We start from the raw sequence: 24,883 nt of genomic DNA, 5'->3' as shown, positions 1-24,883 counted from the left end.
GAGCTGCCGGACTGAGGCGGGGGCCGAGAGGGGCCGGACGGGGCCGAGCGCCTGCAGCCCCCCCAAACTCTGTGCCTTATGTGGGTCCTGCACCCACCGCTGCTGCTGCCTGGGGTGGCGAGTAAAGGGATGGACTGAGCGGGGTCTGGTCCGGTTTGTGGCTCCCCGGAGCCAGAATTGCCCCCCCCCCCCCAGCCCCAGAACTGCCCCTGCTGTCCCCTCAGCCCCATAACTGCCCCCTATTTCCATAACCGCCCCAGCTGCTCCCAGGCACATCACTGCCCCCTCAGCCTGCTAACTGCCCCTCAGACCCGTAACTACCCCTCAGCCCCACAATTGCCCCCTCAGCCTGCTAACTGTCCCTCAGCCCCACAATTGCCCCCTCAGCCCCACAGGCGCCCCCGTCGCCCCGGTGACCGGAGGCCGCGGGGTCACGTGCTCGGCCAGGTCCCGCCCCCGCCGCCATCCCGCGGCGCGGAGGGGCGGGGTGAGTGACGTATGTTGAGTGTGGTTATGCAAATCAGTCTATGGGCGTGGTTTGATGACGCAGGGACGTGGGCGGGGCATGCTGCGGGAGCGGTGGCGCGCGCCATGGGGCAGGAGGAGCCCGACCTTTACCGGGACACGTGGGTCCGATACCTGGGTGAGCACCGGGAACCGGCACCGGGAACCGGCACCGGGAACCGACATTGCGCGCTGACCCCGAGAACCGGGCGCTGGCATTGAGCACTGACACCGAGAAGCGGGCACTGACACCGGAAACCGGGTAACCGGCACCGGGCACTGACACTGAGTACAGAGCACTGACACCGGGTACCGGCGCCGGGAACCGGGCACTGACACCGGGAACTGGGTACCAGCACCGGGCGTTGACACTGGGTACAGGCACGGGGACCTGGGCATTGACATTGGGCGCTAACATCAAATACCGGCACCGGGATCTGGGCACGGACATCGGGTAGCGGCAGCACAAACAGGGGGTGCTGACACTGGGTATGGGGCACTGACATCGGGTACCGGCTGCGCAAACGGGGCCGTGATACCGGACACCGGCCCCTGTCACAAGATGCTGGCACCAAGAACCGGGTAATGACAGTGGGTACTGACACCAGGAACTGGGCAGCAGTGCTGGGCACTGAGCAAGCCCCTGGTACCGGGTACCGACGTCAGGCACCACACCGGGAACCAGGCACTGACACCCAGCACTGTTTTAGGAACTTGACACCAGACACTGCAGTGGGTACCGGGCACCAACACCACACACCGCACTGCCCTGGGCACCGGGCACTGACACCCAGCACTAGTACCGTGAGTGCACTGGGTCCGTGATACCGGGCACGGGGCACCAGCGCCCAGCACCGAGTACTGGGCACTGATAAAGGGTTCTGGTACTGGTTATCAGCACCACACAGTGGGCCCTGGCTCTGGGCACTGCACACCAGCACCATGCACGGACCCTGGGTAGCAGGACCAGTTATGGGCACTGGGCAGAGACACATATACCAGAACTGGGCGCTGTCACTAGCACTGGGCACCCATCACAGACAGCAGCACTGGCAGCAGTCACCCCCAGCCCAGCTGTCCTGGTGGCAGTGGGCTCCAAGGAGACCCAGGCACTCCAAACACCCCCTTGTGCAGTATCCATCCAGTGACATTGGGAGACTCTGAGGGTGACATGGGGACACAGTCAGTCCCTGACCCTACCATCCCCTCAGGTTATGCCAACGAGGTGGGTGAGTCCTTCCGCCCACTGGTGCCAGTGCCGGTGGTGTGGGCCAGCTACGGTGTGGCCACCGCCTACGTGACCGCCGACGCCATTGACAAGGGTCGGAAAGCCGCTGCTGTGAGTGCCACCCCTCCTCATCCCCCCAGCCACTCCATCCTCACCCTTCCACTGACCCCTGTGTCCCCCCAGGCCCACGCACAGGACCCTACGCGGGTGGGGGTGGCCGTGGTGGACACCTTCGTGTGGCAGAGCCTGGCCTCGGTGGCCATTCCCGGCTTCACCATCAACCGGCTCTGCGCTGCCTCGCTGGCCCTGCTGGGGTCCCTCACCCGCTGGCCCCTGCCGGTGCGCCGCTGGACCACCACTGCCCTGGGGCTGGCTGCCATCCCCCTCATCATCACCCCCATCGACAGGTAACGGGGACACCCCTGGGGCGGGGGGACAGGTGGGTGCCACCACCCCATCCCCACATCCCAGAGGGATGGAGCGCATTTGTCTTCCTTGGGGAGCTGGTCCCAGTACGGGCTTGGGGCTGGGAGCAGAGGGTGGTGATGGGCTGTCTCCGCTCCAGAGGGACTTTGCTGGGGTCCAGCCAGGACATGTCCCTGCCAGGATGGGGATTATCTGGAGCTGAGCTGGGATTAGCACAGTGAGGCTGTGCTAAACCTGGTTTTGGTGGCGCTGCTGTCTCAGGGATATTAAGGACAGCCCCACCCATCCCACATCACATCCACTGCCCCAGAGACCCCCCCCCCCCCCCCCCCGGGACTCCACTGATGCCCTCTTCTGCTGCAGGACTGTAGATTTCCTGATGGATTCCAGCCTCCGCAAGCTTTACAGGACACCAGGAGAGCCCCCAACGTCCCACTGAGCACCTGGGGAAACTGAGGCATGCTGCTGTGACCCACCTACTGTGACCCCTCACTCTGGTGACCCCCAGAGTGGCCACCCTGCCCCACACTGGTCCTAATAAACTATTTCAAACATGAACCCCGATGGGTGATGTTGAGGAGCCACTACAGCCAGACCATGTCCTGTCCTGGGGGACACATGGGTCTGGGTGGGTCCTAACTCCTTGGGGGTCTCCACCGTGGGATAAGAGGTCTCTACCTGCTCAGAGCAGCCCTGCTGGCCCCACCCTGGAACCTCTCCATCTCCACAGCCTCATGGGACATCCAAGGAGCTGCCACCATGTCCATGGTCTCCAAGGACATGAAATCCACCCAGCCAGGAGCCACCAGCTCCAGCACCACAGGCTGGGACAGTGCCACAACACCTGGAAGCCACATCTCCAGGTACCTGGAAGAACCTGGAGATGTGGCTCGCCACTGTAGTAGCACGTCCCCATCCCTTGGTGGCATCCACATGCTACCACCAGGAGGAGCTTTAGAGAAAACAAAACCACATTTATTGAGGAGAAAGGGGCTCTGGTCCCACCTCGCCCTGTTTCTCAGTCTCCCTGAGGACCAGGGCTCCCACCACACTCTGCAGCTCAACCTGGAAGGGACACCTCTGCCTTGGTGGCCTCTGTCCCCGCCGGGGTCTGCCCAGGCGCCAGGTGGTCAGGGCCAGCCCCAGCAGCCCCCCCAGCACAGCGACCACCAGCATGGCACTGCCCACCAGGGCCAGCCCGGCCAGCAGGAGCCTCTTCACCGTCCGGCATGGCGCTGGGGATGGCAAAGAACACACCTGGGAGTCAGAGGGGGGTTCAGCACAAGAGGTGGGGGTTTTGGGAAGATGGCAGAGGGTTGGGGTGTCCCTCACCTTTGTACCATGGCACCTTTTCCTGCACCAGCACCGGTCCAACTGTCTCCCAGTGGAGTGCCCCTTCTCCTGGGAATGCTATGGGAGGATATCTCCAATGCAGTCCATCCCAGGTCCAGGAGCCCTCCCAAGACCCCAAAACAATGTGGGGCCAACCCTGTCCCACCCCCAATACCTGGCGTGTCTCCACGGAGGGTGTCAGCAGGGGGACAGCCGGTGTCACAGCAGTGGCACGCGGCACTCCGGGCAGGGTCCTCTGCGTTGTGCCAGCTGGGAGAGGAGAGAAGTGGGGGGGGGGCCTCTAGGGGTCCCCAGACTCCACCACAAGTCCCACGTGGTGCCACCCAGAGATGTCCCCCAGGAAGGGCCTTCCCAACACATCTGCAGCATGAGGGAGCTGAGACCGGCAATGCCACCAGCTGCCATCGAATAAGAGGTGGCATTTAAACCGCAGTGAGTTGACTTGGTCCTCCCAGGTGGGTCCCCGGCCCAGAAGTGGGTTCTGCCCCCAACACACTCATGGGGTGCTTGTGCCCCAGGGCACCCAGTGTACCTGGCTGTGGCGTGGCTGTAGAAGCAGGACCTGGTGGCCAGTCCTTGTCCCCCTGCCATCAGCAGGCAGTGCACGTAGACCTGCTGAGACACCACATCCTTCCTCAGGGACCCTGCTCTCCTTCCACGCAACCTCGTGGGGCTGAGGCCACCCCAGCCAGAGCAGAACATCCCAGAAGGGATGCTTTGGGATGCCCAGGTCATCCTCCTCCCTAGGACCTCCATCCCACCATCAAGGGCATCATCCTGACCTCACCTGCACTTCCTCGGGCTCACCCTCCAGCGTGGGGGCTGGGATGGAGAGCTGGAGGACAGACCCCCCTCTCTGGTGCTGGACAGACACATTCCCCAGCTTCTCCCCGTGCAGACATCTGTGGCAGGAGAGTGACACAGGGACATTCTGGGGCTGTCTCCAGGCTCTGGACATCCCTCTCCATCAGGACATCCTGCAGGACACCAGGGTACCTGGTGAAGGAGCCCCTACTTCCCGTCCCACCAGCACTGACCCACGGCTGTTCACCACCATGAAGACCCTCCTGGAGTGTCCTGGCTGCTCCGTGGCGGTCCCATAGCACTGATCCACGTGGATCTTCATGGAGATGCTGGGACTGAAGTGGACACTGGCTTCCAAGTGGATCATAGAGCCGGGGCTGAGCACTGGCAGCTTCTTGGTGGCACTGGAATCCTCTGAGGAGATGTGTGGGTTCAGTGGGACACCCCTAAGGCTGTCCCATCAGGGACAGGGACACCAGACATATCCCAGACCACCACTCACCAGTGTCTTAGCCCCCATCCCTACAGCTTCCCCCTTTCAGACCCCACCCCCTGTCCTGGTTCTGCCCCCAGGCCTGGCTTCCCTGCTCTCCAGAGCTACAGCACCTTCCTGGACCCCTCCATGGAGCTGAGAGGGACCATGTCACCCATCAGGGACAGAGCTGACCCCCAAGCCCCATTGTGGTATCAGGCACAGGATTGGGAACATCTCAAAGCACCACCATCCAAAGCCCTACACCCTCCACAAGGACAGGGGGGAGTTCCTGCACGGACAGCCATCTTTCCTGGTGGTCCTAGCACTGGGGTGAGCCAGGAGAAGGCACTGACTGCTGCTGGTTGAGCCCAAGGATCTTGGCTGGACCCATCCCGTGGTCTCACCCCCAGAGCACTCACCATCCAGGAGCCTCAAGGCAAAGTTCATGATGGGCTCCTCAGAGTGGGGGTGAGCAGGAACCTTCCCTGTCCCCATGCCTGAGGACATCACTGGAGCTGTCATCGTGTGACCAGGGGGCTCTGAGGCAGCTGGAGCCATGGAGGTCCCTGCAAGGGGAGGGCTGAGCCAGCAGTAGCATGTCCCAGACACAGCAGGGACATCTAGGTCCTCAGGTATCCCCAGGACTTGATGGGGACAGGTGGCAGCAGCACAAAGGCAGGCAGAGCACCCAGGAGCACATCAAGGGCTCCTCTGTCCCCAGCCCCACCCCAGCAGGAATTCACCAGGACCATTCCCAGCACCATGACCCTGACTAGGGCTGGGGACAGACCAGGAGCTGCCCATGGAGTGGGACAGCACTGCCACCAGCCACAGACCCCACCAGTGCCTCTCATCCCCCCACCAGCCCAACGAGGTCTCACCAGCCCTGCTAGGACCTGAGGGAGCTCCTGGCAGCCCCTTGCCCCAACCCCCAGAGCTTGGGATCATTTTAGGAAGGCTCCTCTCCACCAGGACAGCCCCTGGGTTGTCTCCATCAGGAACCAGCACTGGGCAAAACAAGGGGAACCCACCACCCACCTCCTCCAGTACAACCAGTGGGGGAACTGAAGGAGGGTCCCAGCCCCACTCACCTGCCACCCCCAGCACAGCCCCACACACCAGCACCAACCAGCACGGCTCCATCCCCAGTGAGCAGTATCCCCACCCCACCAGCTGTGGGTCTTTAAGGACTTGGGGCTGGGTGTCAATGGGCCCCAGCTGGCACTGATGGGGTTGGGGGCTTTGCTTGGTCTCTGCAGCCATTGGCAGCCCCACACCTGGGGCTGGTCCCACCCCCCACACCTTCCCAGTCCCACCACAAGAGTCTGTGCCCATCTTCCAGTCCCCATTCTGTCCCACAGTCCCAGTGCCACCATTCAGACCGGTCCTGCAGGTGGTCCTGAGCATGATCCCATACCCACCAGTTATTCCTGGTTCCATACTCATCAATCAGTCCTGTTCCCAGCTGTGGTGCTGGTCACCCATGTAGCTGTTGTGGTCCTGGTCTTCACCAAGGTCCAGATCCCACCACAAGGTCCCATCCCCACCAGTTAGCCCTGGTCCTGTGCGTGGTGCTGGTCCCACTATGTTCTTTTACTCCTGCACATGGTCCTGGTCCAACCAGTTTGCCCTGGTCCCAGTTCACGACATGGTCTGGTCCCATCACTCAGCCTTGGTCCCTTGGATGTCCCTGGTCCCAACTCATGAGACACATGGTCCTAGGCCCACCACAGTTTTGACCCCACCATGGTCATGATCCCATGGATGATCCCAGTCCCACTATCGAGCCCCAGGCCCCAGTACCCCTCCTTGTCCCATCATAGTCCTGCTTCTCCAGGACAGGACGTCCCACCTGGGAGCAGCAGTTTGGTCACAGCCAGGACAGAGACCTGGTGAAGTGCTTGTGTCCCTGGGTCCTGCCTGTCTCAGGTGTCCCCACCACAGCCCCAACGCCCCACCACAGGCCTCCTCTGAGTGGGCTGACCTGGTGGCCTGGGTGCAGAGGGAGCGTGGAGAAGTCCCAGCGCAAGTCCCATGGCCACTCCTGAAATGGGGTGCCCGCCACTGACAGTGGAGCTGGGACGTGGTGACGCGAGTGGCTTTTGTCACCAGTGATGGCTGTCCCATGGCTCTGGTGTCCCTGGGAAGCCAGCAGATCTTCCTGGGGGCATCTGCACACCATGGGGATGTCCCCCAGCACCCAGCAGGGACACTGCGGACAGACCCAGGCACTCCACTCGCACTGGGGTCTCATTCCTCAGCACTGCCTCGGGGACATGGGGCCCCTGACCCCCAGTGGTGATGGGGACAGTGGTGCCAGGGCCCTGGGGAGCTCCCAGAAGGAGCAAGGACTGGCTGAGCATCCTGCTGGGGCTGTAAGGACATCCTCACCCCATCCATCCCATCCTGGAGAAGAAGGAGACAGCTGGAGACCAGCTGGACCATCCTTATGTTAAAAACTGCCAAATATACAACTATATTACAAAAGTAAATTGTTTTTTTATTTCTGGTCTTTACAGAAGGAGCCAAACACAGGTGGGGAGACAATGGGGTCCTTGTGCTGGAGGGGAGGCTCAGCCACAGGTGCCACCTCTGTGCCCAGCCAGGGCCACTCTCAGCAGGACGCGGTGTCACCAGTGTCATCCAGCCCAGCTGGGACGCACAAGGTTTGTCCCCAAGGCACGGTGGGGACTGGGGGGGCCATCCCCCTGCCCTCAGGATCCCCACTGTGCCCAGGATGGCATCACGGGGACAGTCCCACTGCACCCACTCCCATCTCCTCCCCACGCCAGTTGTCACCAGACCGTGTTGGCCTTTTGGGATGTCCCCTGTGGGCCATGGGGCCCTCTAACCGGGATGATAGAGGGCGGGGAGGGGGTGCCCTTTGCCATGGGAACCTGTTGATAAAGGCTGGGGTTTTTGGGGTGGGTTTCCCAATCTCCAAATGGCTCCAGGTGGCCCTGGGTCACAGCCTGCCATGGAGTGATGGCTGTGGGCGGGCTGAGAAGGTGCTGCACTCATCACACCCATGGGCTGGAGCAGTGCAGCAGGTTCTGACACTCTCACAACCCCAAAACCAGCAGGGTGATTTGAGGAGCCCCTGGAGGGTCGAGTTCCCTGTGGGCATCTCTGCCCACCCCGGGCAAGGGGACCGTCTGCCACTGCTATCCCAGCACATCCCTGCCTGCACCCAGCAACCTGGTGATAGATGTCCTGCTCCCGCTGTGACGAGGCCACATCCTTCACAAATCCCTCCTCCAGCCTTTCCGTGGGGAAGGAAGAAGTGGATCCTGCAGGAAAACACCACCCCTGAGCCCCCAGTCCTTGACCCCGCTGTCGGAGGCAGTCTCCGCTCTCCTGCCCAAGCTGGGGCTCTGCAGGAAGGTGATGGAGGATCCCCCCAAAAGTTCCCAGGCTCCAGAGCCTCCAGCCAGTTCCAAACCAAGAGAACCATGAGTAAGAAAAATGAAAGCACCTGGTTCTTCCCCAGGGGAGCGGGGCACCTGCCAGCCCCTACCATTTGAGGAAGTCCCGCACGTAGCTCCACAGCTTGGTGATCCAGAGGTTGGCCCCCAGGTCAGTCAGGTACTGGATTTCGGGTGTCAGCATCTTGCGGCACAGCTTCTGGTGCTTCTTGCTGATCTTCTTCTTCAAGTTGTACCCCAGGATGGTCTTCTCCCCCAGGGGCTGCCAGGGCTGCATGGAGGACTCCTGGATGGCACTGGCGTCCACGGCATGGCCCCCATCAATGCAGATGCTGGTCATCTTCTCATTCTCTCGCTGCAGCTCAGCCACATCCCTGGCCATCCTCTCCCTCCCGTAGGCCTCCACCTTGCGCCAGAAGGTGGCATTGAAGTAGCGGTAGAGCTTGGCGTCGATGAGGTTCCAGGCGGTTGCCTGCTCGTACAGCTCAGGGGTCAACCGGGACACAGTGGAGCCTTTGCGGGCGTTGAGCTTGAAGTAGAGGACGTCCTCCAGCTGCCAGCACAGCAGGTCCTTGAGCAGCACCAGAGACTCGTCGAAGTACTCGAGCAACATGACGAGGTGGAAGCGGCGGTCGATCTCCTGGATGTGCTCCTCCACCAGAGGGCTGTTGGCGTCCATGCTGCTGTCGTAGCCGAAGTCAAAGAACAGGAGGTTTTGGAGGTAGTGAGCGTTGAACCCATTGGGGTCGTAGTAGTGCTGGGGGTCCCGGAGGAACTCGTCCAGCTTATCCTCCCCCGAGATCTTCCAGGTGAGGGGGATGACGGGCCCGAAGTAGTGGAAGGAGGACTCGAAGAGGTACGCGGGGTCCCGCAGCACCGTCACAAAGGTGGCATCGGGCGGCAGGAGCTTGCGCACCTCCTCATAGTGGAAGCGCATGTGGTTGCAGATGATGTTGAAGCACACCCCGGGCCGGTAGTGCTGCACCTGGCTGCGCTCGAAGAAGGACGGGTAGTAGAAGTCGTTGCGGCCGTTGGGGAAGGCGAATTTCAGGTGATGCTTCTCCCCGAAGCGGAAGAGGATGTTGAGGATGGTGCTGCTGGCGGTCTTGTGGGTCTTCATGAACATGACATTGAGCTTGGGCCGGCAGCTCCACCCTGAGGTGCTGCCCGTGCTGTTGGACAGGGACGGAGCCTGGACGGGGGACAGGTGGGAGGAGCAGGAGAAGGGGATGGGGATCCTGGGTGGGAGAAGAGGCGGAACACCACGGTGAGAGTGGCCCTGGCACTTTGAAGGCTTTGGGATATTCTGTGGTGGAAGAGCTGGATCTAGGGATGGGTGCTGGACCTGGGAATGGGTGTTGGACCTGGGGACAGCTGCTGAACCTGGGAATGGGTGCTGGAAATGGGAACAGGTGTGGGAAATGGAAATAGAGCAGGGGGTCTCCATGGGCATGGCCATGGTGATCCTGGTGAAGGTGATGCCAAAAAGTGCATTAAGGGGAGCTCTCCATGGCCACAACTCCATGGAGAGGAGCTGATAACATTTTTATGGGGTCTGAGAGCTCTCAACCCTTTGTAGGATCCATGGAGGAGGCCTGGGAGCTCTCAACCCCTTATAGGATTCATGGTGGGGGCCAGGGAGCTCTCAACCCCTTATAGGAGTCACAAACCCCTCATGGGATCTGTGGTCTGGGACCTCTCAACACCTTGTGGGATCCATGAAGGATCCAGCCCTCAGCAGAGGGAGAAATAATCCCAGAGCCTGTCCCCACAGATGAGTTCACGGGCCATGCACATGAGCCCTGCACATGAGCACATGAGGACACAATGTGTGTTATCTGAGCTGCCTGGGGCAGTGAGCAGAGCCCACAGATTTGGGTGACTTTGGACACCCGTAATGAACTCGCCAAACTGATCTTTGATAAGGATCCTATCCAATGGCACAGATCAGCACCAGGTTTATGGTTTATGGACCTTGTTTACAAGCTGGGAAATAAATTTGATGACAGAAGGCATGGCTGGGAGCTGAGCTATGCAGAGCTCCAGCAGTGAAAGAACCTGAGACTCGAGTCCTCTCCTCTTCTTTCCTCTCTGCCCATCCCTCTCCCCTCATCCCTTCTCTTCTCCCTTCCCTCTTCCTTCCTCTTTCCACCCAGGAGCAGTGAGTGCCCCAGGGTGTGTCCCCAGCCCCCCAGGGAGTTGGGGGCCACTTCTCCCCTAGCAAGAAGGGGACATCCTGGTGTGAAGCCACCAGGGCCTGGAAAGCCCCAGGGCCATCTCCATGTCCCCCACATCCAGTTGGGGGTTCCTGGTGTGGAACAGGGAGGCTGAGCTGCAGGGGGGACATGCAGGGACCCCAGACTCACTCAGTGACGCTGACTTGCAGCGGGGGGCCGGCGTAGGAGTAGAGCAGCAACATGAAACTGGTCAGGAGGGTCCCCAGGACCAGCCCCTTGCACATGGACCTCCAGGGCTTCCCATGCCACAGCATCCTGGTCACCTGCAGCCAGAGAGGAGAGACATTGGGGCCGGGGACACGGGCACGGGGTGGGTGTGTGGCTCGAATGAAGCACGTGGACATCTCACGGGCATGGCAATTCCCGGGAAAGCACCTCACTGGCGCCTGGCGTGTCCCAGCCATGGGCACAGCATATCTTATGGCCCAGGCCCAGCGGCTCTGCCCGCCCAGCCAACCTTTGCCTGCCCTAGGAAAACTCCCAGGGTGACTCCCAAGCTCGGCGGGAGACGCTGAAGGGCTGGGACTGGGGGAAGGGGGAGCTGGGCCATGGACAGCCCAGGGGCACAGTGGGCATCCTCCACTGGGACACCACCAGCACCGGAGGGAGCTCCCTGAGGGCGCTGGGATGCATTTTCCCAGGAAAATCTGCAGGCTGGAGCAGGAGCTGCAGCCGCTCGGGATGGTTTGGGTGCTGCAATACCCACCCAGTGCGGCCTCTGCGGCCCTGCCTGCAGCAATGGGGGCTCGGGGGGCCCCTCCGGCTGTGGCAGCTCGGGCTGGCCCAGGGTGGGGGCTGGGGACACGGAGCTGGGGACAAAGGGGTGCGGGGCAGGATGGCACCCCCAAACACAACACACACACACACTGGGGGCACACACAGGGGCACACACAGACACCCCCGTCCCCACGCGTGCTCGTGTGTGCACAGGGACACACACATCGATGCACGTTCTCACACACACACACACAAAATGTGCGCACACACCTCAGCCGTGTGCATACACACACACACGTGTGCACACAGACAGACAGACGCACACACAGAGCCCCTGTGCCCGCTGCCCCCTCCCCAGCGCTCCCCTCGTGCCCCCCATCCCTGTCCCCTCCCTTCTCCCGGGACAAGGGGGTCACCCTCACTGTGACACCGCATTGCAGCAGGGCCGTCCCCTGCGGCAGGACACGGGACACGGGGACACGGGGACACGGCACTCGTGACCGCAGGCCCCCACAGCAGAGCCCCGCGCCCGGGAGCTCCCCCGAGCTGAGGGCTGAGCCCCACCGGCTCTGCACCCCCATTTAGCGGCGGCAGCAGCATCCCCTGCCCGAGCTCCCGCTGCTCCACATCCTCCGGAATCCTTTAGCCAAGGCTGGCTGCGCTCCCACTGAGAAACACCCCCAAAAATAATCCCCCGGCCCCCCACCCCTGCACCGTATCGCCCCCTCAGCGCTTCAGCCCTCCCGCGGATATGCCGGCGGGATAAAATCCCGCTGGGATGAGCCGTGGATCACAGCCCGACAGATTCCAACCCCCCGAGCCCCCGAGGCAAAGCCCCCCCGGTTCCCGGCTCACCCCCAGCCCCGCGGTTACCGGCGCCCGGCGATCCCGGGGTGCCGCCGCTGCCGCCGCTCCCCCGCTCCGGCCCCCCCGGGTCGGATCGCCTCGTGCTGCCGAGATTTCCAGCTCGATGAATAATGAATGGAAAATGCAACCGGAGCCCCGGGCTGCGGCCGGGTGCTGGGCACAGCGCCACGGACGGGGGAAGAGCTGCGAGAGGGGCACCTGGGGCACCCGAAAAGCTCATCCAAGCGGGCCCCTCTCCCCGCCGCCACTTCCCCTGGAGCCGGGACCACTGGATCAGGCAGGGCTGGTGCATCCAGCCTCTTCTCGAGTGGTTTTCATGTGGATGTGGGGGTGCACGGTGTCAGCACGGGGGGAGCAGGTGGCTCTGACTGTATCCCAAAACCGCCGTGTGGGTGTGAATGCCAGAGAGCTCCATGTGCCCAGGAGCAGGTGGAGTTTGCTTTTACTCTGTGGCTGTGGTTCCATCACTGGCACCACCTGGCACCACCTGGAAAAGCCACTGGAGAGGGCCGGGGAGACACCCACTTTTGTGGGTGCTGCCAGGTGGGAGCAGAGCTGGCACCAACCCCATAGGAGCGAGTGAAATGGCACTGTGAACCCCTCTGATGAGTCCAAATGGACCCCAATGAGTCCAGATGGCTCCAAATGGATCCTGATAGATCCCTATGGGACCCCACCAGGCCTCCAGGACCACACAGCACCCCATTCCAGAACTCTGGAATGCCAAGGGGATGCCTCACTCTACCCTGCCTGGCTCCCTGGGGTGGTTCTGGCAAACACTTCCCAGCCAAATACTCTATTGACATTGCCTTCAGTGAACAGCTTAATTATTAATAGCTCATGATGAGAAATGTGGTGCGCCAGGTGCTCTCCTGAGGCTCCCACAGGTGGGGGCGGCTGCGGCGCCAGCCGGCTGAGATTCCCAGCCGGAGAACACGGGTGCACCCACCATTTCCTCAAGAGTTACCCCCTGGACAGGCCAGGCCACGCAGCTCTGCAGCCCCATCTCTGTGTCCCAGCAGCTCCCCATCTCCCTGGGGGCATCCCAGAGTCTGCTTTTGGGTTTTCCCTACAGGATCCATTTTTTTAGGGCCAAACCCCTGCCATACACGAGGTGCATCCACCTGCTTGCTCCTGATCCCACAAGTCCCTGGACACACAGTTTTCCACAGGCCTCATCCCACACAGGCATGGTGCTTCCTACCCTCCTGTCCCCTCTGTGCCCCACGGGTACACAATTTCCTCCAGCATCCTGCCCCATAGAGCTGCTTCCTGAGCATCCTGCTGTCCCCCCCAGCATCCCAACATCCTCCAGGCATCCCCTCAAGAATCCCACTGCCTCCTATCATCCTGCTGCCCCCCTAGCATCCCACTGCCCCCCAAGCAAGCCAACAAGCATCCTGCTGCCCCCTTACCATCCTGCCACCCTCCAAGCACCCCACCACCCCCCAAGCATCCCGACCCCCCCAGTATCCATCACCTTTTCCTCTGTCTGCGCCGCTGGCGCTGGGCCGTGCCTCTGCTCTCCTGCGCTGGCCGGGGTGCCAGGGGAGCGGGCGGCACGGGGCGGGGGTGCCGATGCTGCTCCGACATGGAATAAGCTCTTCCCGGGCAACTCCCCGCAAATGCCGGCTTTTCCAAAGCCTCCCCACTGCACCGCGGTGTTTATGGCATCACCGGGATAGCAAGCCTGGGTCGCCGGCCTGGGAAGGGGGAACGGGACAGGAGTGGGAGCGGCTGGCGGGGGGACGCGGGGCTGCGGCCGGGCACTGCCCGGCTCCCCGGGGCCGGCCCTGGGTGCCTGTGGCCACCCCGAGCCACCGGGCTCCCCACCCACTGCCGGGGCACAGAGGAGCCATTCAGCCCGCGCCGGGAACAACGGGGACATTTGTCTCCATCTGTGACCGCGGCCTCAACGGGGACATTGTCCCTGCGGGGCCCACTGCCGGCCCCTCGGCTCCCTGCCACCAGCCTGGCTTGGCCCCACGGCCCTGGGTGACGACGGCCGGCCCTGGGCGGCGGCACCCACCTCTCGCCAGCCTCCGTCCTCCTCCTTGTCCTGGGGGACAGCTCAAGGCCTGGCCGTCACCTCCCGCAGCCGGAGCTTACCTGGGCTTGGGGAGCTCGCTCCCGCACCCCGTCCCTGTGACCTGATCGCTGGGGCACTCTGGCCACGCACCATCGGCTCCACTTCATCGTCCCTCAGCTTCCCCGCCCTCCTCCCTCCCTCCCACTGTTTCCATGGATTTATGGCCTTAACGACGGCAATATTCTGGCATCTCCAACTTTGGTGTGACAGACTTTCCACTCTCCTCTAGTCGTGCCAGCTGACTGGGTGCCCAGAGGGTGCCCTGGCCACGCCAGGAGGGCTCACCCCTGCTGCTGGTCCATCACCCTACACATGGCAGGGTGAAAAAGGGGCTCTTGTGCTCCTGCTGCCCTCAGATCCAAGTCTCTGTCACTAGAGGGGGTGGTGGTGGCCTTGGGTCCCCAAACAAGGGGTGACCACCTCGGCCGTGCCTAGGACTTGCCATCCCCGTCAGAGATGTTTGGGGTTCACAGCTTGTCCCTACGGCATTTGGGGGCATCACCCTGCAGTGAGCTGGCAGCTTGCCTCATCCCTGGCAGCTGCCCCATCCTGCCCGACCTCAGCGGGACCAGTTCCCACATGAGGGTAACCTGTACAACCCTCTGGGATCAGAAAAAGCCAGAATAGCTCTGTTTTCATCATCATCATCATCACAGGAGGAGGGTGAAGGCAAGTGGGCACAGTCACAGGATTTGCTGTGGTATCGTTGGCATGGGAGCAAGGAGCTGTCCCACCCCTTCTCTGCAGGGCAGCTCTCCTAATTCCAGGTTTCTCCCTCTTTTTTGGGATGGGTCACAAAAGGAGTCCAGCTTTCTCCTTTTTTGGGGGTGGGTTATGAAGGGATTCCAGGTTTCCCCCCTTGGGTTTTTTAGGGGATGGATTGTGAAGGTTTTCCAGGTTTTCCCTTTTTTTTTTTTTTGGAATGGGTCACAAAGGATTTCCAGGTTTCCCTTTTTTTGGGGAATGGGTGGTAAAGGGTTTCCAGCCAGAAGAGAGCCGCAGCGGCTGGGATGTGGCAGCTCAACCGTGGAATGCTGACAGCCCGGGGATGGATGTGACTGAGCTGGGAAGCCCCAACACCCCATTTCCCACATCTACCCTATCCCACATCCCATGGGGTGCGACCACGAGGGCTCCACCACCTCATCCCCACCCCTGTCCCCCTGCCTGGGGGGCAGAGCGACCCCAACCCCAATTTGGGGGTACAAAGCAGCACTCACTGAAAGCTGTGACAGCCGGAACCACGGATCCCGAGGGACTGGGTGAGGAGGCCGAGGAGTGGATGACAGCACCGAGGGGTCACACCCAGCTGGACACACGCCTTTATCGGCCGGAGAGGCCCTGGGCCACTGGACCACTCAGTGGCCACCAGCAGCGGCCCTGCCCGGCAGGCCGAGGCCCTCAGCCCGGCCGTGGGAGTGAGGCCTGGAGCCGGAGTTTGTTTAGAACCAGGGTTTTCTTGTTTGGAGCCGGGGCTTTTGGGAGCTGGGGTTGGTTTGTTTGGAGCCGGGGTTGGTTTGTTTGGGGCCAGGGTTGGTTTGTTTGGAGCTCCCAGGGGTTGAGGCCCTGTTTGGGGTCTCCTGCTCTGAGGGGGAACCCTGGCCCTGAGGGGGCCCCGGGGGTCGGTCCCACTCGTCTTGGGAAAGGAAGGGGAAAGCAAGGAGAAAAACATAAAGAGAAAAGCCTTCCAACTCTCTGAAGTGGAGAGAAAAAAAAAAAAAAAAAAAAGGGGGGGGGGGGGGAGAAAGAAGAAAAAAAAAATAAAAGGGAGGGGGAAAAAGGGGGAGAATGAGGGAAAGGGAAAATTGAAATTTAGAAATAAATAAAAAGGAAATGGAATAAAAAGAAAATAAAAATGGAAATAGAAGATGGAAATAAAAATAAAAGGAAAGGAAAAAGAGACAGAAAAGAAAAAAAATGAGAAAAGAAAAAACTGAAAAAAAGGGAAAACAAAGAGGGAGAATGGAAACAGTAAAAAGAAAAAAAGCATTTAAACCAAATTGAAAATAAAAAAAAAAGAAAGAAAAAACGATCTAGGAAAAGAAACTAAACCTGAGAGTCCTTCGAGCTGGGCGTTCCCAGCTGTTCCCTGTCTGAGCTCACTCCCTGCCCGGGGCTGTCACACCCCGGATCCCCTCTGTGTCCCCACAGCAGTGCCAGGGGTGTCCTCCAAAAATTCCTCAGTCTTCACCACATCCAGGGTCAAAAGTGTGCCCAGAAACCCCATGAGACACCTTGGCCCCAGCTGTGGTGTCTCCAAGGTGTTTTTGGGGGAAAACCCAGGACTGATGGATAACTGCTGCTGCCAGGAACACATTCAGCAGGATCAGCAGCCCTGGCATCAGCCATGGATCTCCACATCCATCCACATCAGTCCCTGAGGAGCCTCCCCTGTGCCCAGGCACAAGGAACAGCCAACAAACAGAACCAGGGAAGCATCACCTTCTTTAATTAAAAATAAAAATTCAAGGGAACATGGTTTTTTGTGTGTGGATACTGCAAAGCAGCTTCGGGCTCCGCACTCCTCTGCCCCGGGGAGCTCCTGGGAGCCAGACTCCAGGACCCAGGGCTCTGCAAATCCACATGGAACGAGCCCAGAGCTCTCCTTGGCCTCTTCCTCATGCAGAGGTGGCACCAGCACGGAGAAGACAGTCTTTGTGCCAGGACCAGGGGAAAGGCAGAGCAACAGGTGTATTTACAGATGGGAAACGTTTCAAACGCAGCACTTCCGTCCCAGGAGCAAAGCCAAGGGTTTTTCCACCTGAAAGCAACAGCGGAAAACCATCCGGGAGCCCCCGGCCTTGTCACGCTTGTCGCGCCTTCTTGCTCTTCTTCTTCTGCTCCTTGAGGGCCGCATCGTGAGCTTTCCTCTTCTCAGCCAGTTTGTTGGCCTGGGGAGAGAGCCCCGAGACCCCCAGTCAGAGCAGGACAGGAGCTGCAGAGCCCCAGTCCCACCACAGCTCCACGTGCAGGACGGACCCCACGGCACCGGGATCAGGGTGGGATATGGAGAGGGGGCCCTGAGGGGGCACAGGGAGCTCTGCCCGGCCGTGGCACAGCCTGGGGACACTGGGACGGACCTCAACACCTTCACCAGGGACGGGGAGGAGTGGAAGGAGCGAGGGAGTTTGGGAAGAACCCAGCCCAGGATGCAGGTGGGGGGCCCATCTCCGTACCTCGCGGATTTTGCGCTTCTTCCCAAACATGATCTTCTTGTAGAGGTATTTCTCCCTCTTCTTCATCATCATGATGGCCAAGCGCTTCTCCTCGCTCTGCTGCTCTTGCTCCAGGCGCTGCTTGTCCTCCACCCGCACCTTCCCCGCCGTCACCTTCACGGGAAGCACCTGTGCGGAGCCAGGGAGCTCAGGATACCGGGAACGCCCCTCCTTCCACAGGGACAGGCATTTCCAGCCCTTTCACTACGGGCCAGGGAAGAGCCACAACTCCCTCTGGACCTGCAGGGATGGGAGCTGCAGCTCATGAATGTGGGGCCAGGAGCATCTCTGGAAGTGTCCAAGGCCAGGCTGGATGGGGCTTGGAGCAGCCTGGGACAGTGGAGGGTGTCCCTGCCCATGGCAGAGGGTGGAACAAGATGAGCTTTAAGGTCCCTCCCAACCCAAACCATTCCTTGATTGTCTGAGTGTCCCACTGGCCCCAGGGACATCCCTCAGCAGGGACAGTGACACCAGAGCTGCCTCCATGGGCTCCCACCTTGTTGCTCTGAGTGCTCTGAGTCTTCTGCTCTTCCATCTTCTGTAACTTCATCTCCTCTTCTTTTTCAGACTCATCTTCCTCTTCCTCCTCCTCTTTGTCATTGTCACCTTCTTCTTCCTCCTCTTCCTCCTCCTCCTCTTCACTCTCTTCCTCTACAAGGAGACACCACTGTTACCCCCGGGATGCTCCAGGGCAGGCACAGCCCAGCTCCCAAACTCCTCTGAGGGCTCCCAGCACCTGGATTCTCTCCCCTCTGCAGGGCCAGCAGCTTCAGCTTCTCAGGAGGGACGTAGTCGCCCTCCTTCTCCGTCACGAAGGGGGAGAGGTGCGGGGGCAGCAGCACCCCAGGGAAATAATCGGCCACGGGCAGGCACAGCTTGGCATTCACCGAGTCAAAAACCCACTGGGGCTGCAGGTAGTACCTGGGCGAGGCAGAGGGGTCCCACCTCAGGCTCTGGAGCCTGTGGGACAGCTCTGGGATGGCTGTTCTGGGGAGGGCCCCCCTGCCTCACCCACCTGCCAACCACCTGCTTGTCCACACGGGGCCGGTCGATGATGTGGTGCGTGATGGACGGGTCCGTGGCGTCGTAGGTGGCACCGATGCACAGGGACTTGTCCCAGGACACCTGGCCACCGAAGCAGCTGTGGGCAAAGCCACCGAGGAGTCAGGCTAGCAGGCGGGACCCTCAGGGTCACCTCACCCGCAAGGACATCGGGTGGGTTGGCCCCAAAAGTCCTGCCAGAGAGGCTGGGGGAAGCCAAGGTTCTCCCGGCCACCACGCACCGGATGACAAAGGCCAGCGGCTCCCGGGGCACCTCCCTGTTGAGGAAGAAGCGCAGCCCCTCGAAGAGCTTCTTGTGCTTCTCCAGAGCCTCCTGCTCCTTCTTCTTGGCATCCATCTGCTCCGCTGTCTCCTGCTCGGAGCAAAGCCCTCAGCCTCCTTCCCACCCACAGCCCCTGCCAAGCCCCCCTTGGCAAAGGGGGGGCTCAGGAGCTGTCCCCAAACTGCCAGCCTGAGCACAGGACAGGATCCCCCAGGGCCAGGGATGAGCCCCCCACTAGGGTCTTACCCCCTCCACTGGGAATTCATCCATCTCCACCTCCTCCTCGTGGGTTGGTGCCACCGCCCGGGCCAGGCTGGCGCTCAGAGCCGAGAGCCTCTGCAGGGAGAGGACACGGAGTCACACCCAGGGGTTGGGAAAAGGGACAGCCCCAGGGGGGAAGGGGATTTCTCAGAGCAAGAGGCCAGAAGAGCCAGGGCCTGGACAGAACTCAGCCTCCTCCTGGCACTGTCCCCAGCACGGGGCTCTGGAGGGTCCCCGGCCACGCAGGTGGTGCCCGAGGCTGAGCCCAGCTCTGCCCTACAGAACAGGGAGTTTGGGATCAGCCCCCTCCAACCTGCAGGGATCTGGGTCTGCCCCTTGGTGCCACAGCAGGAGGGCTGTGGGCAGGACATGAAGGCCACACAGTGTCCCCATGGGTCACAGTGCCAGCCAAGTCCCTCACCTCCAGGTAGCTCTCTGAATCCATGGCGTACTCCTTGCCCTCTGCAGGCTTCAGCTCATCCTCAGCCTGGCTGTCAATCTGGGGAGGAGCAGAGGGGTGGAGGCAGCTCCCAAAAACAGAGACCCCAGAAATCCCTCATTTCCACCCCCCTTTCCAGCGACTGGGTTGCCACCACCCCGGGGTGGGACAGGTGGTCCCTGCAGTGACCCCAGGGTGGGTGGTGACCTCACCTTGGGGGGGTACAGCAGGTTCAGGGATTGGTAGAGGCGGAAGTTGACGAAGCCCAGGAGGGTGGTGTAGAACTCAGTGAAGGTGGCCATGACCCGGTAATCCACGTCTGTGGGGTGCTGGTGGCACATGGGATGGGATAAAGGACCCCCCTCTGCAGGGACAGGGGCCCATCCCAGCCACAGGGAGGAGGATCCCATAATATCCCCATTTAGGAAGGGACCATCCAGCCCAGCTCCCGGCCCTGCCCAGACACCCCAACAACCCCAGCCTGGGCATCCCTGGCAGCGCTGCCCAAACGCTCCTGGAGCTCTGGCAGCCTCGGGGCCGTGCCCATTCCCTGGGGAGTGCCCAGCAGCCTCTGGGGGAAGGACCCTTCCCTGAAATTCAGCCTGAAGCTGCCCCAAACACAGAGAGGTCACAGCCACCACCAGACCCTGGGCAGGGAGAACTCTGCAGGCTTCCCCCAGGGTCCTGCTGCCACCCCTCCATGCCTGGATACACAGAACACTTCATCCCATCCTGCATGGGGACTCCAACTTCTCAAGATGGCAGAGCTGGACAAGAGCAGGACAAGGAGAAGGACAAAGGACAATGGCTTCCCAGTGCCAAAGGGCAGGGTTAGATGGAATTTTAAGAAGGAATTCACCCCTGTGAGGGTGGGGAGGCCCTGGCACAGGGTGCCCAGGGCAGCTGTGGCTGCCCCTGGATCCCTGGCAGTGTCCAAGGCCAGGCTGGATGGTATCACGGTGTCCCATGGTGGCAGGGAGGAGAAGAGAGATCCAACGGGCAGGCATTGTGCAGCAAGATTGATTTTCTTAATTATTTTACAACTCTTTTATAGACTTTTTTCTTCATAGTCTAATTGGTCAAAGGATCAGCCACTCCTTGGGGTGATTGGCTAAAATCCTAAAACATCCATTGTCAAAATATTTTTGTCCTGTACCATAAACAAAGCTCTACAAGGTTCATAGTTTATAGAACTCTGCTAATATCTTCTGTGAGAGAGAAAAATATCTCACAGCACTGGAAAGAAGCAAGAGAAATTCTTGCTAGCTCCATATTTGTATCCACAGGACAGGGCTTGGAGCAGCCTGGGATAGTGGAAGGTGGAATGTCCCTTCCAACTGAAAACACTCCAGGTTTCTGTGATTCAGAACCACAGAACCACAAAGCCTCAACCCAACCATGCCCAGCCCTGGAAATCGCAGGAGTGAGTGCAGAGAGCCCTGCTGTGCCCGGGACCTCCTACCAAGGCTCAGGGGAAGCTGTCCCAGCACAGTGGGGACTTCCCCTTGCCCTGCTGCCTGGGGGACACAGCAGAACCCTCTTGCTGAGGCGGCAGATCTGACTCATCCCTTCCCTCCGCTCCCCCAGGTTAATCTTTAATGGCTGATAAAGGAGCACATCAATAACTGAGGACACGAGGAACTGGGGAGACTGGTACAGGCAGCCTCGGGGGATCCCGAGGTGACAGATGGCAGTGTCCCCACGTGCCTCCCAAGGCAGGCCCTGTGATCTCCCCACAGGCTGGGCACAGCCTCGTCTGCCACGGGACGGTCCCTCACCCCTTCCCTGGTGATCCCAGAGGCTCTGCCCAGGTACTCACGTCGTGGGCAAAGGCGTAGGGAGTGATCCAGGTGATCGGCTGCCCCAGCACCTCTGCCTGGTAGTAGATGCCCTTGATGGAGAGGAACACCTGGCAGGACAGAGCGAAGGCTCAGCGGGAGGAAGGCTGCTGTGTCCCCGTCACTGCCACCCCTCCCCCCGGCAGCAGGTTCCTCAGGGAGCGCCAGATCCCATTGGGATGTGGGATCTGATGTCCCCGTGCCCAAACGCAGCACCCCACACCCCCCCAGGCAGGGGGTCCGGCCCCACCTTGCGCAGGGAGCGGGAGGCGATGACGTAGTTCTGGAACTCCACGGCCAGGCGCCGGCACAGCTGGATGGTCTGCACGTGGCACTTGCCCGTGCGGGGGAAGGTGGAGAACAGGAAGCACATGGACAGGGCATCGTCCAGGTCCCGCAGGGCGTCGATGAACGTGGGGTACCTGCAGCAGGGGGGGGACAAGAGGGGGTCACAGCCAGCCCCAGAGTCCTGCAAAAGCTGCTGGAGCTGGGGGAGACCCCGAGTGAGAAAGGAATGGGAACTGCGGAGCGTCCACCTGCACATCCCAGCAAAGCTGGGCAGAGGAGGATGGAATATCCTGATCTAGGATGGGACCCACGGGGATTACAGTTTTAGCCCTCCTGTGTCCCCTCCTTGCTCGCTGTCACCAAAGCCACCAAAGCCTTGGCAGGACTGACCCTCCCCCAGCCCTCTGAGGAAAACACCCCACAGGGAGAGCAGGGGAGTTCCCTGTGTCCTCCTGGAGCCACCCAGGATGGCTGGGCATTCCTGGCTCTCTCATTCCTTCTTCTCCAGCCCAGAAACACAAAACTCCATCAATACCTCCAGAAATTACACACGAGGTGGATTCCCAGAGAGGGCTGGATGTGATGAAGGATCAGAGAATCCCAGGATGGTTTGGGTTGGAAGAACCTTAAACCTCATCCCATTCCCACCCCTGGCCACAAGCAGGGACATCTCCCACTGTCCCAGGCTGCTCCAAGCCCCAATGTCCAGCCTGGCCTTGGACACTGCCAGGGATCCAGGGGCAGCCACAGCTGCTCTGGGCACCCTGTGCCAGGGCCTGCCCACCCTCCCAGGGAACAATTCCTTCCCAATATCCCATCCAGCCCTGCCCTCTGGCACTGGGAAGCCATTCCCTGTGTCCTGTCCCTCCATGCCTTGTCCCCAGTCCCTCTCCAGCTCTCCTGGAGCCCCTTTAGGCCCTGGAAGGGGCTCCAAGGTTTCCCTGGAGCCTTCTCCTCTCCAGGTGAGCACCCCCAGCTCTCCCAGCCTGGTTCCAGAGCAGAGGGGCTCCAGCCCTGGAGCAGCTCCGTGGCCTCCTCTGGACTCCTCCAGCAGCTCCAGGTGCTTCCTGCGCTGGGCCCCAGGGCTGGATGCTCCAGGTGGCTCTGCCAGGGCTGTCTCACCTCTCCTTGACGATGTGGTCGAGTTTGTAGGTGGGTTTGTTGTCCTTCAGCCGCTCTACAGTGCCCCACTCGCTCTTCCCGTAGGCCTTCCGGAGCTTCCGGACAAACACCTGGGGGGACAGGGGGCCATGGGGGCTCTGTGGCACTGGACGAGCCCCAGGGCCCCCTCGGGTGGGATAAGCACCTTATATTCCCGGAATTTGTTGACGATGGGCTCGTGGAGCAGGAATTTGATGTCCTTGAGCAGGTAGAAGGTCCTGGGGGCGGTGGAGCCCTTATTCACCTTCTTCTTGTGCTTGGGCTCGTGGGGGTAAATCCCCTTGAGGATGCAGAGACGCCTGGGGACGGGAACGGGGCTGGGACAGGGGGGCCACTGCAGCCCTGTGTCCCCTGGGACACCCCGGGCCCTTCCCTTGGAGGGGGAACCCCAAACGTGGCGGCCTGAAACCGGGGTAGCACTCCACGACCCCAAGGGAAAGGGCCACGCTCTTGGACAGGAGCTCAGGCTGTCCCAGGGCCACCCCACACATCCACCACGGACTTCGGGTCCCTCTGCTCCCCAAGAGGGGCCGGGGGTCCCAGGGGGGCGAGGGGGGGGTGATCAGTGGGGTCTGGATGGGCAGAGCTCAGGGGCGTGGGGCGCCTCGGCGGAGGCAGGAAATCCCTGCGGGGTCTGAAGGCACCTCAGGGGGCTCACGGGGAAGTCCCGGGGAACTGGGAGCAGGCGGGGGGTGTTTAGGGGGGAGTTCAGCGGGATGGGGGGCCTGGGAGCGCGTTCAGGGGCACCAGGGATGTCGGGGGAGGGGTTCAGGGCCACCCCACGCACCCACCACGGGCTCCATCTCCCACGGCTTCCCTGCCTGCGGACCGGGGGCCCCGGAGGGTTTGGAGGGATGGGAGTACGGGGTGTAGGGGGCAACTGAGGCGGGGACTCGGGGGTCCGGGGCGTTCTGGGGGTCCCGGGCGCACCTGAAGTCGGGCAGGCTCAGCTGCAGCTTCTTCCGCGCCCGGTTCCGGGTGATGTAGTTGGTGGCGGCTCCGCGCTCGTACTGGGGAGAAACGGGGGCGTTGGGGGAGCGCGGGGCTGCTGAGGGGGTCCCCGAAAACCTCCCGGGGCCACCGGGACTCCTGAGAGTGGAGAGGGAGGAGAAACGGGAACCGGGGGCTGGAAGGGGACAGCGGACACGGCCAGCGCGGGGGGCTGGAGGGGAATCGGGCATGCACCGCTAGCAGGGAGGGGCGCAGGGGCAAGACACGGCCGGAGGGGTGCCACCGGCACCGGCACCGGGGGAGCAGACACGGGCCGGCACCGATACCGGGGGAGACGGAGAGGGCACGGAGGGGGAGGGGAGGAACACGGAACGGGCAGGCACCGGACGGCGGGCACGGGCCCCGGGAGCGTGACCGCGGCCGAAAGGAGGGGCCGGGAAGGGCCCGGTACCTTCTTCTTCTCCAGCCCGCCCATGGCCCCGCCGCCGCCGCCGCCACGTGCGCCCGCGCAACGAAGGACCCAGCGCTGCCCACGCCGCGCCTGCGCCCGGGCCCGCGCCCACCGGAGCGGCGCCGCGCTGGGCACGAGGGCAGCACGGACACCGGGAACAGCGCGGGCAGAAGCAGCGGGGTGGGCGGGCGGCGGGGCCGGGGCAGGCGGCAGAAGGGGGGTGATCAGGCGCGCAGCGGGCAGCCCAGAGCCCTCGCAGAAGGGGCCCTGAGGTGCGGAGCACACTGGGATATCGCAGTGCAGCGCAGGGCATGCTGGGATATAACGGGGCAGGCGGTGCGCGGAGCATTCCGGGATATAGCGGGGCAGGCGTGGCGCGAAGCACGCCGGGATATATCGAGGCCGGGTGGCGCGGGGCACGCCGGGATGTACCGTGGCGGGCTGCGCGGGGTATGTCGGGATATAACGAGGCAGCTGTGGCGCGGAGGACGCCGGGATATAGCGGGGCAGGGCTGGCGCGGAGCACGCCGGGATATACCGGGGCCGGGTGGCGCGGGGTATGCCGGGATGTACCGGGGCGGGCCGCGCGGGGCGTGCCGGGATGTTAGGCGGCAGGAGCGGCGGGGCGGGTGCCGGTCAAACACCGCGATCGCGGCCGGCGGGTCCCTGCCCGGGCCTGGGGGCCCCGCTGCTCTCCTGTAGGCCCTGGCGCCGCAGCACCGACCGCAGGACACCGGCCTGGGTGGTCCCCAGCCTGCGGGCCCCACAGCGGGACAGGTGTTTGGGGAACACCCGGTCACGGCCGCTCTCGGTGCGAGGAGGGTCCCCAG

At 61.9% G+C, this 24,883-nt stretch overlaps 3 protein-coding genes across 4 annotated transcripts; 1 reads left to right on the top strand and 2 right to left on the bottom strand.

Moving 5' to 3' along the window:
• The first annotated feature begins 551 nt into the window (after positions 1 to 551).
• On the top strand, positions 552 to 2,716 carry MTFP1 (mitochondrial fission process 1). The gene is made up of 4 exons (XM_082293221.1): positions 552 to 643; positions 1,716 to 1,843; positions 1,916 to 2,139; positions 2,522 to 2,716. Exons 1-4 carry the CDS (start codon positions 592 to 594, stop codon positions 2,595 to 2,597), a joined length of 480 nt encoding a protein of 159 aa, XP_082149347.1. The 5' UTR covers positions 552 to 591; the 3' UTR covers positions 2,598 to 2,716.
• A 4,647-nt stretch (positions 2,717 to 7,363) lies between these two features.
• On the bottom strand, positions 7,364 to 12,121 carry GAL3ST1 (galactose-3-O-sulfotransferase 1). 2 transcript variants are annotated; one of them, XM_082293665.1, is made up of 3 exons: positions 12,043 to 12,121; positions 10,582 to 10,715; positions 7,364 to 9,453 (listed from the first exon to the last, which is right to left on the bottom strand). In XM_082293665.1, exons 2-3 carry the CDS (start codon positions 10,704 to 10,706, stop codon positions 8,304 to 8,306), a joined length of 1,275 nt encoding a protein of 424 aa, XP_082149791.1. In that variant the 5' UTR covers positions 10,707 to 10,715; positions 12,043 to 12,121; the 3' UTR covers positions 7,364 to 8,303. The 2 variants fall into 2 exon arrangements, with proteins under 2 accessions (XP_082149791.1, XP_082149790.1); XM_082293664.1 differs by having other exon boundaries at positions 12,025 to 12,074.
• A 4,430-nt stretch (positions 12,122 to 16,551) lies between these two features.
• Positions 16,552 to 24,256, bottom strand: PES1 (pescadillo ribosomal biogenesis factor 1). The gene is made up of 15 exons (XM_082293724.1): positions 24,054 to 24,256; positions 23,582 to 23,661; positions 22,797 to 22,950; positions 22,613 to 22,722; positions 21,453 to 21,624; positions 21,184 to 21,273; positions 19,577 to 19,693; positions 19,347 to 19,424; positions 18,911 to 19,000; positions 18,624 to 18,754; positions 18,356 to 18,481; positions 18,077 to 18,261; positions 17,837 to 17,991; positions 17,302 to 17,469; positions 16,552 to 17,016 (listed from the first exon to the last, which is right to left on the bottom strand). Exons 1-15 carry the CDS (start codon positions 24,075 to 24,077, stop codon positions 16,930 to 16,932), a joined length of 1,767 nt encoding a protein of 588 aa, XP_082149850.1. The 5' UTR covers positions 24,078 to 24,256; the 3' UTR covers positions 16,552 to 16,929.
• Positions 24,257 to 24,883: the final 627 nt, after the last annotated feature.

This window comes from Coloeus monedula (assembly GCF_965178545.1).
Source record: "Coloeus monedula genome assembly, chromosome: 18".
Classification (NCBI taxonomy): Eukaryota; Metazoa; Chordata; class Aves; order Passeriformes; family Corvidae; genus Coloeus; species Coloeus monedula.
Note: the sequence above shows the minus strand (reverse complement) of the source record. Positions and strands in the feature narration are given on the sequence as shown.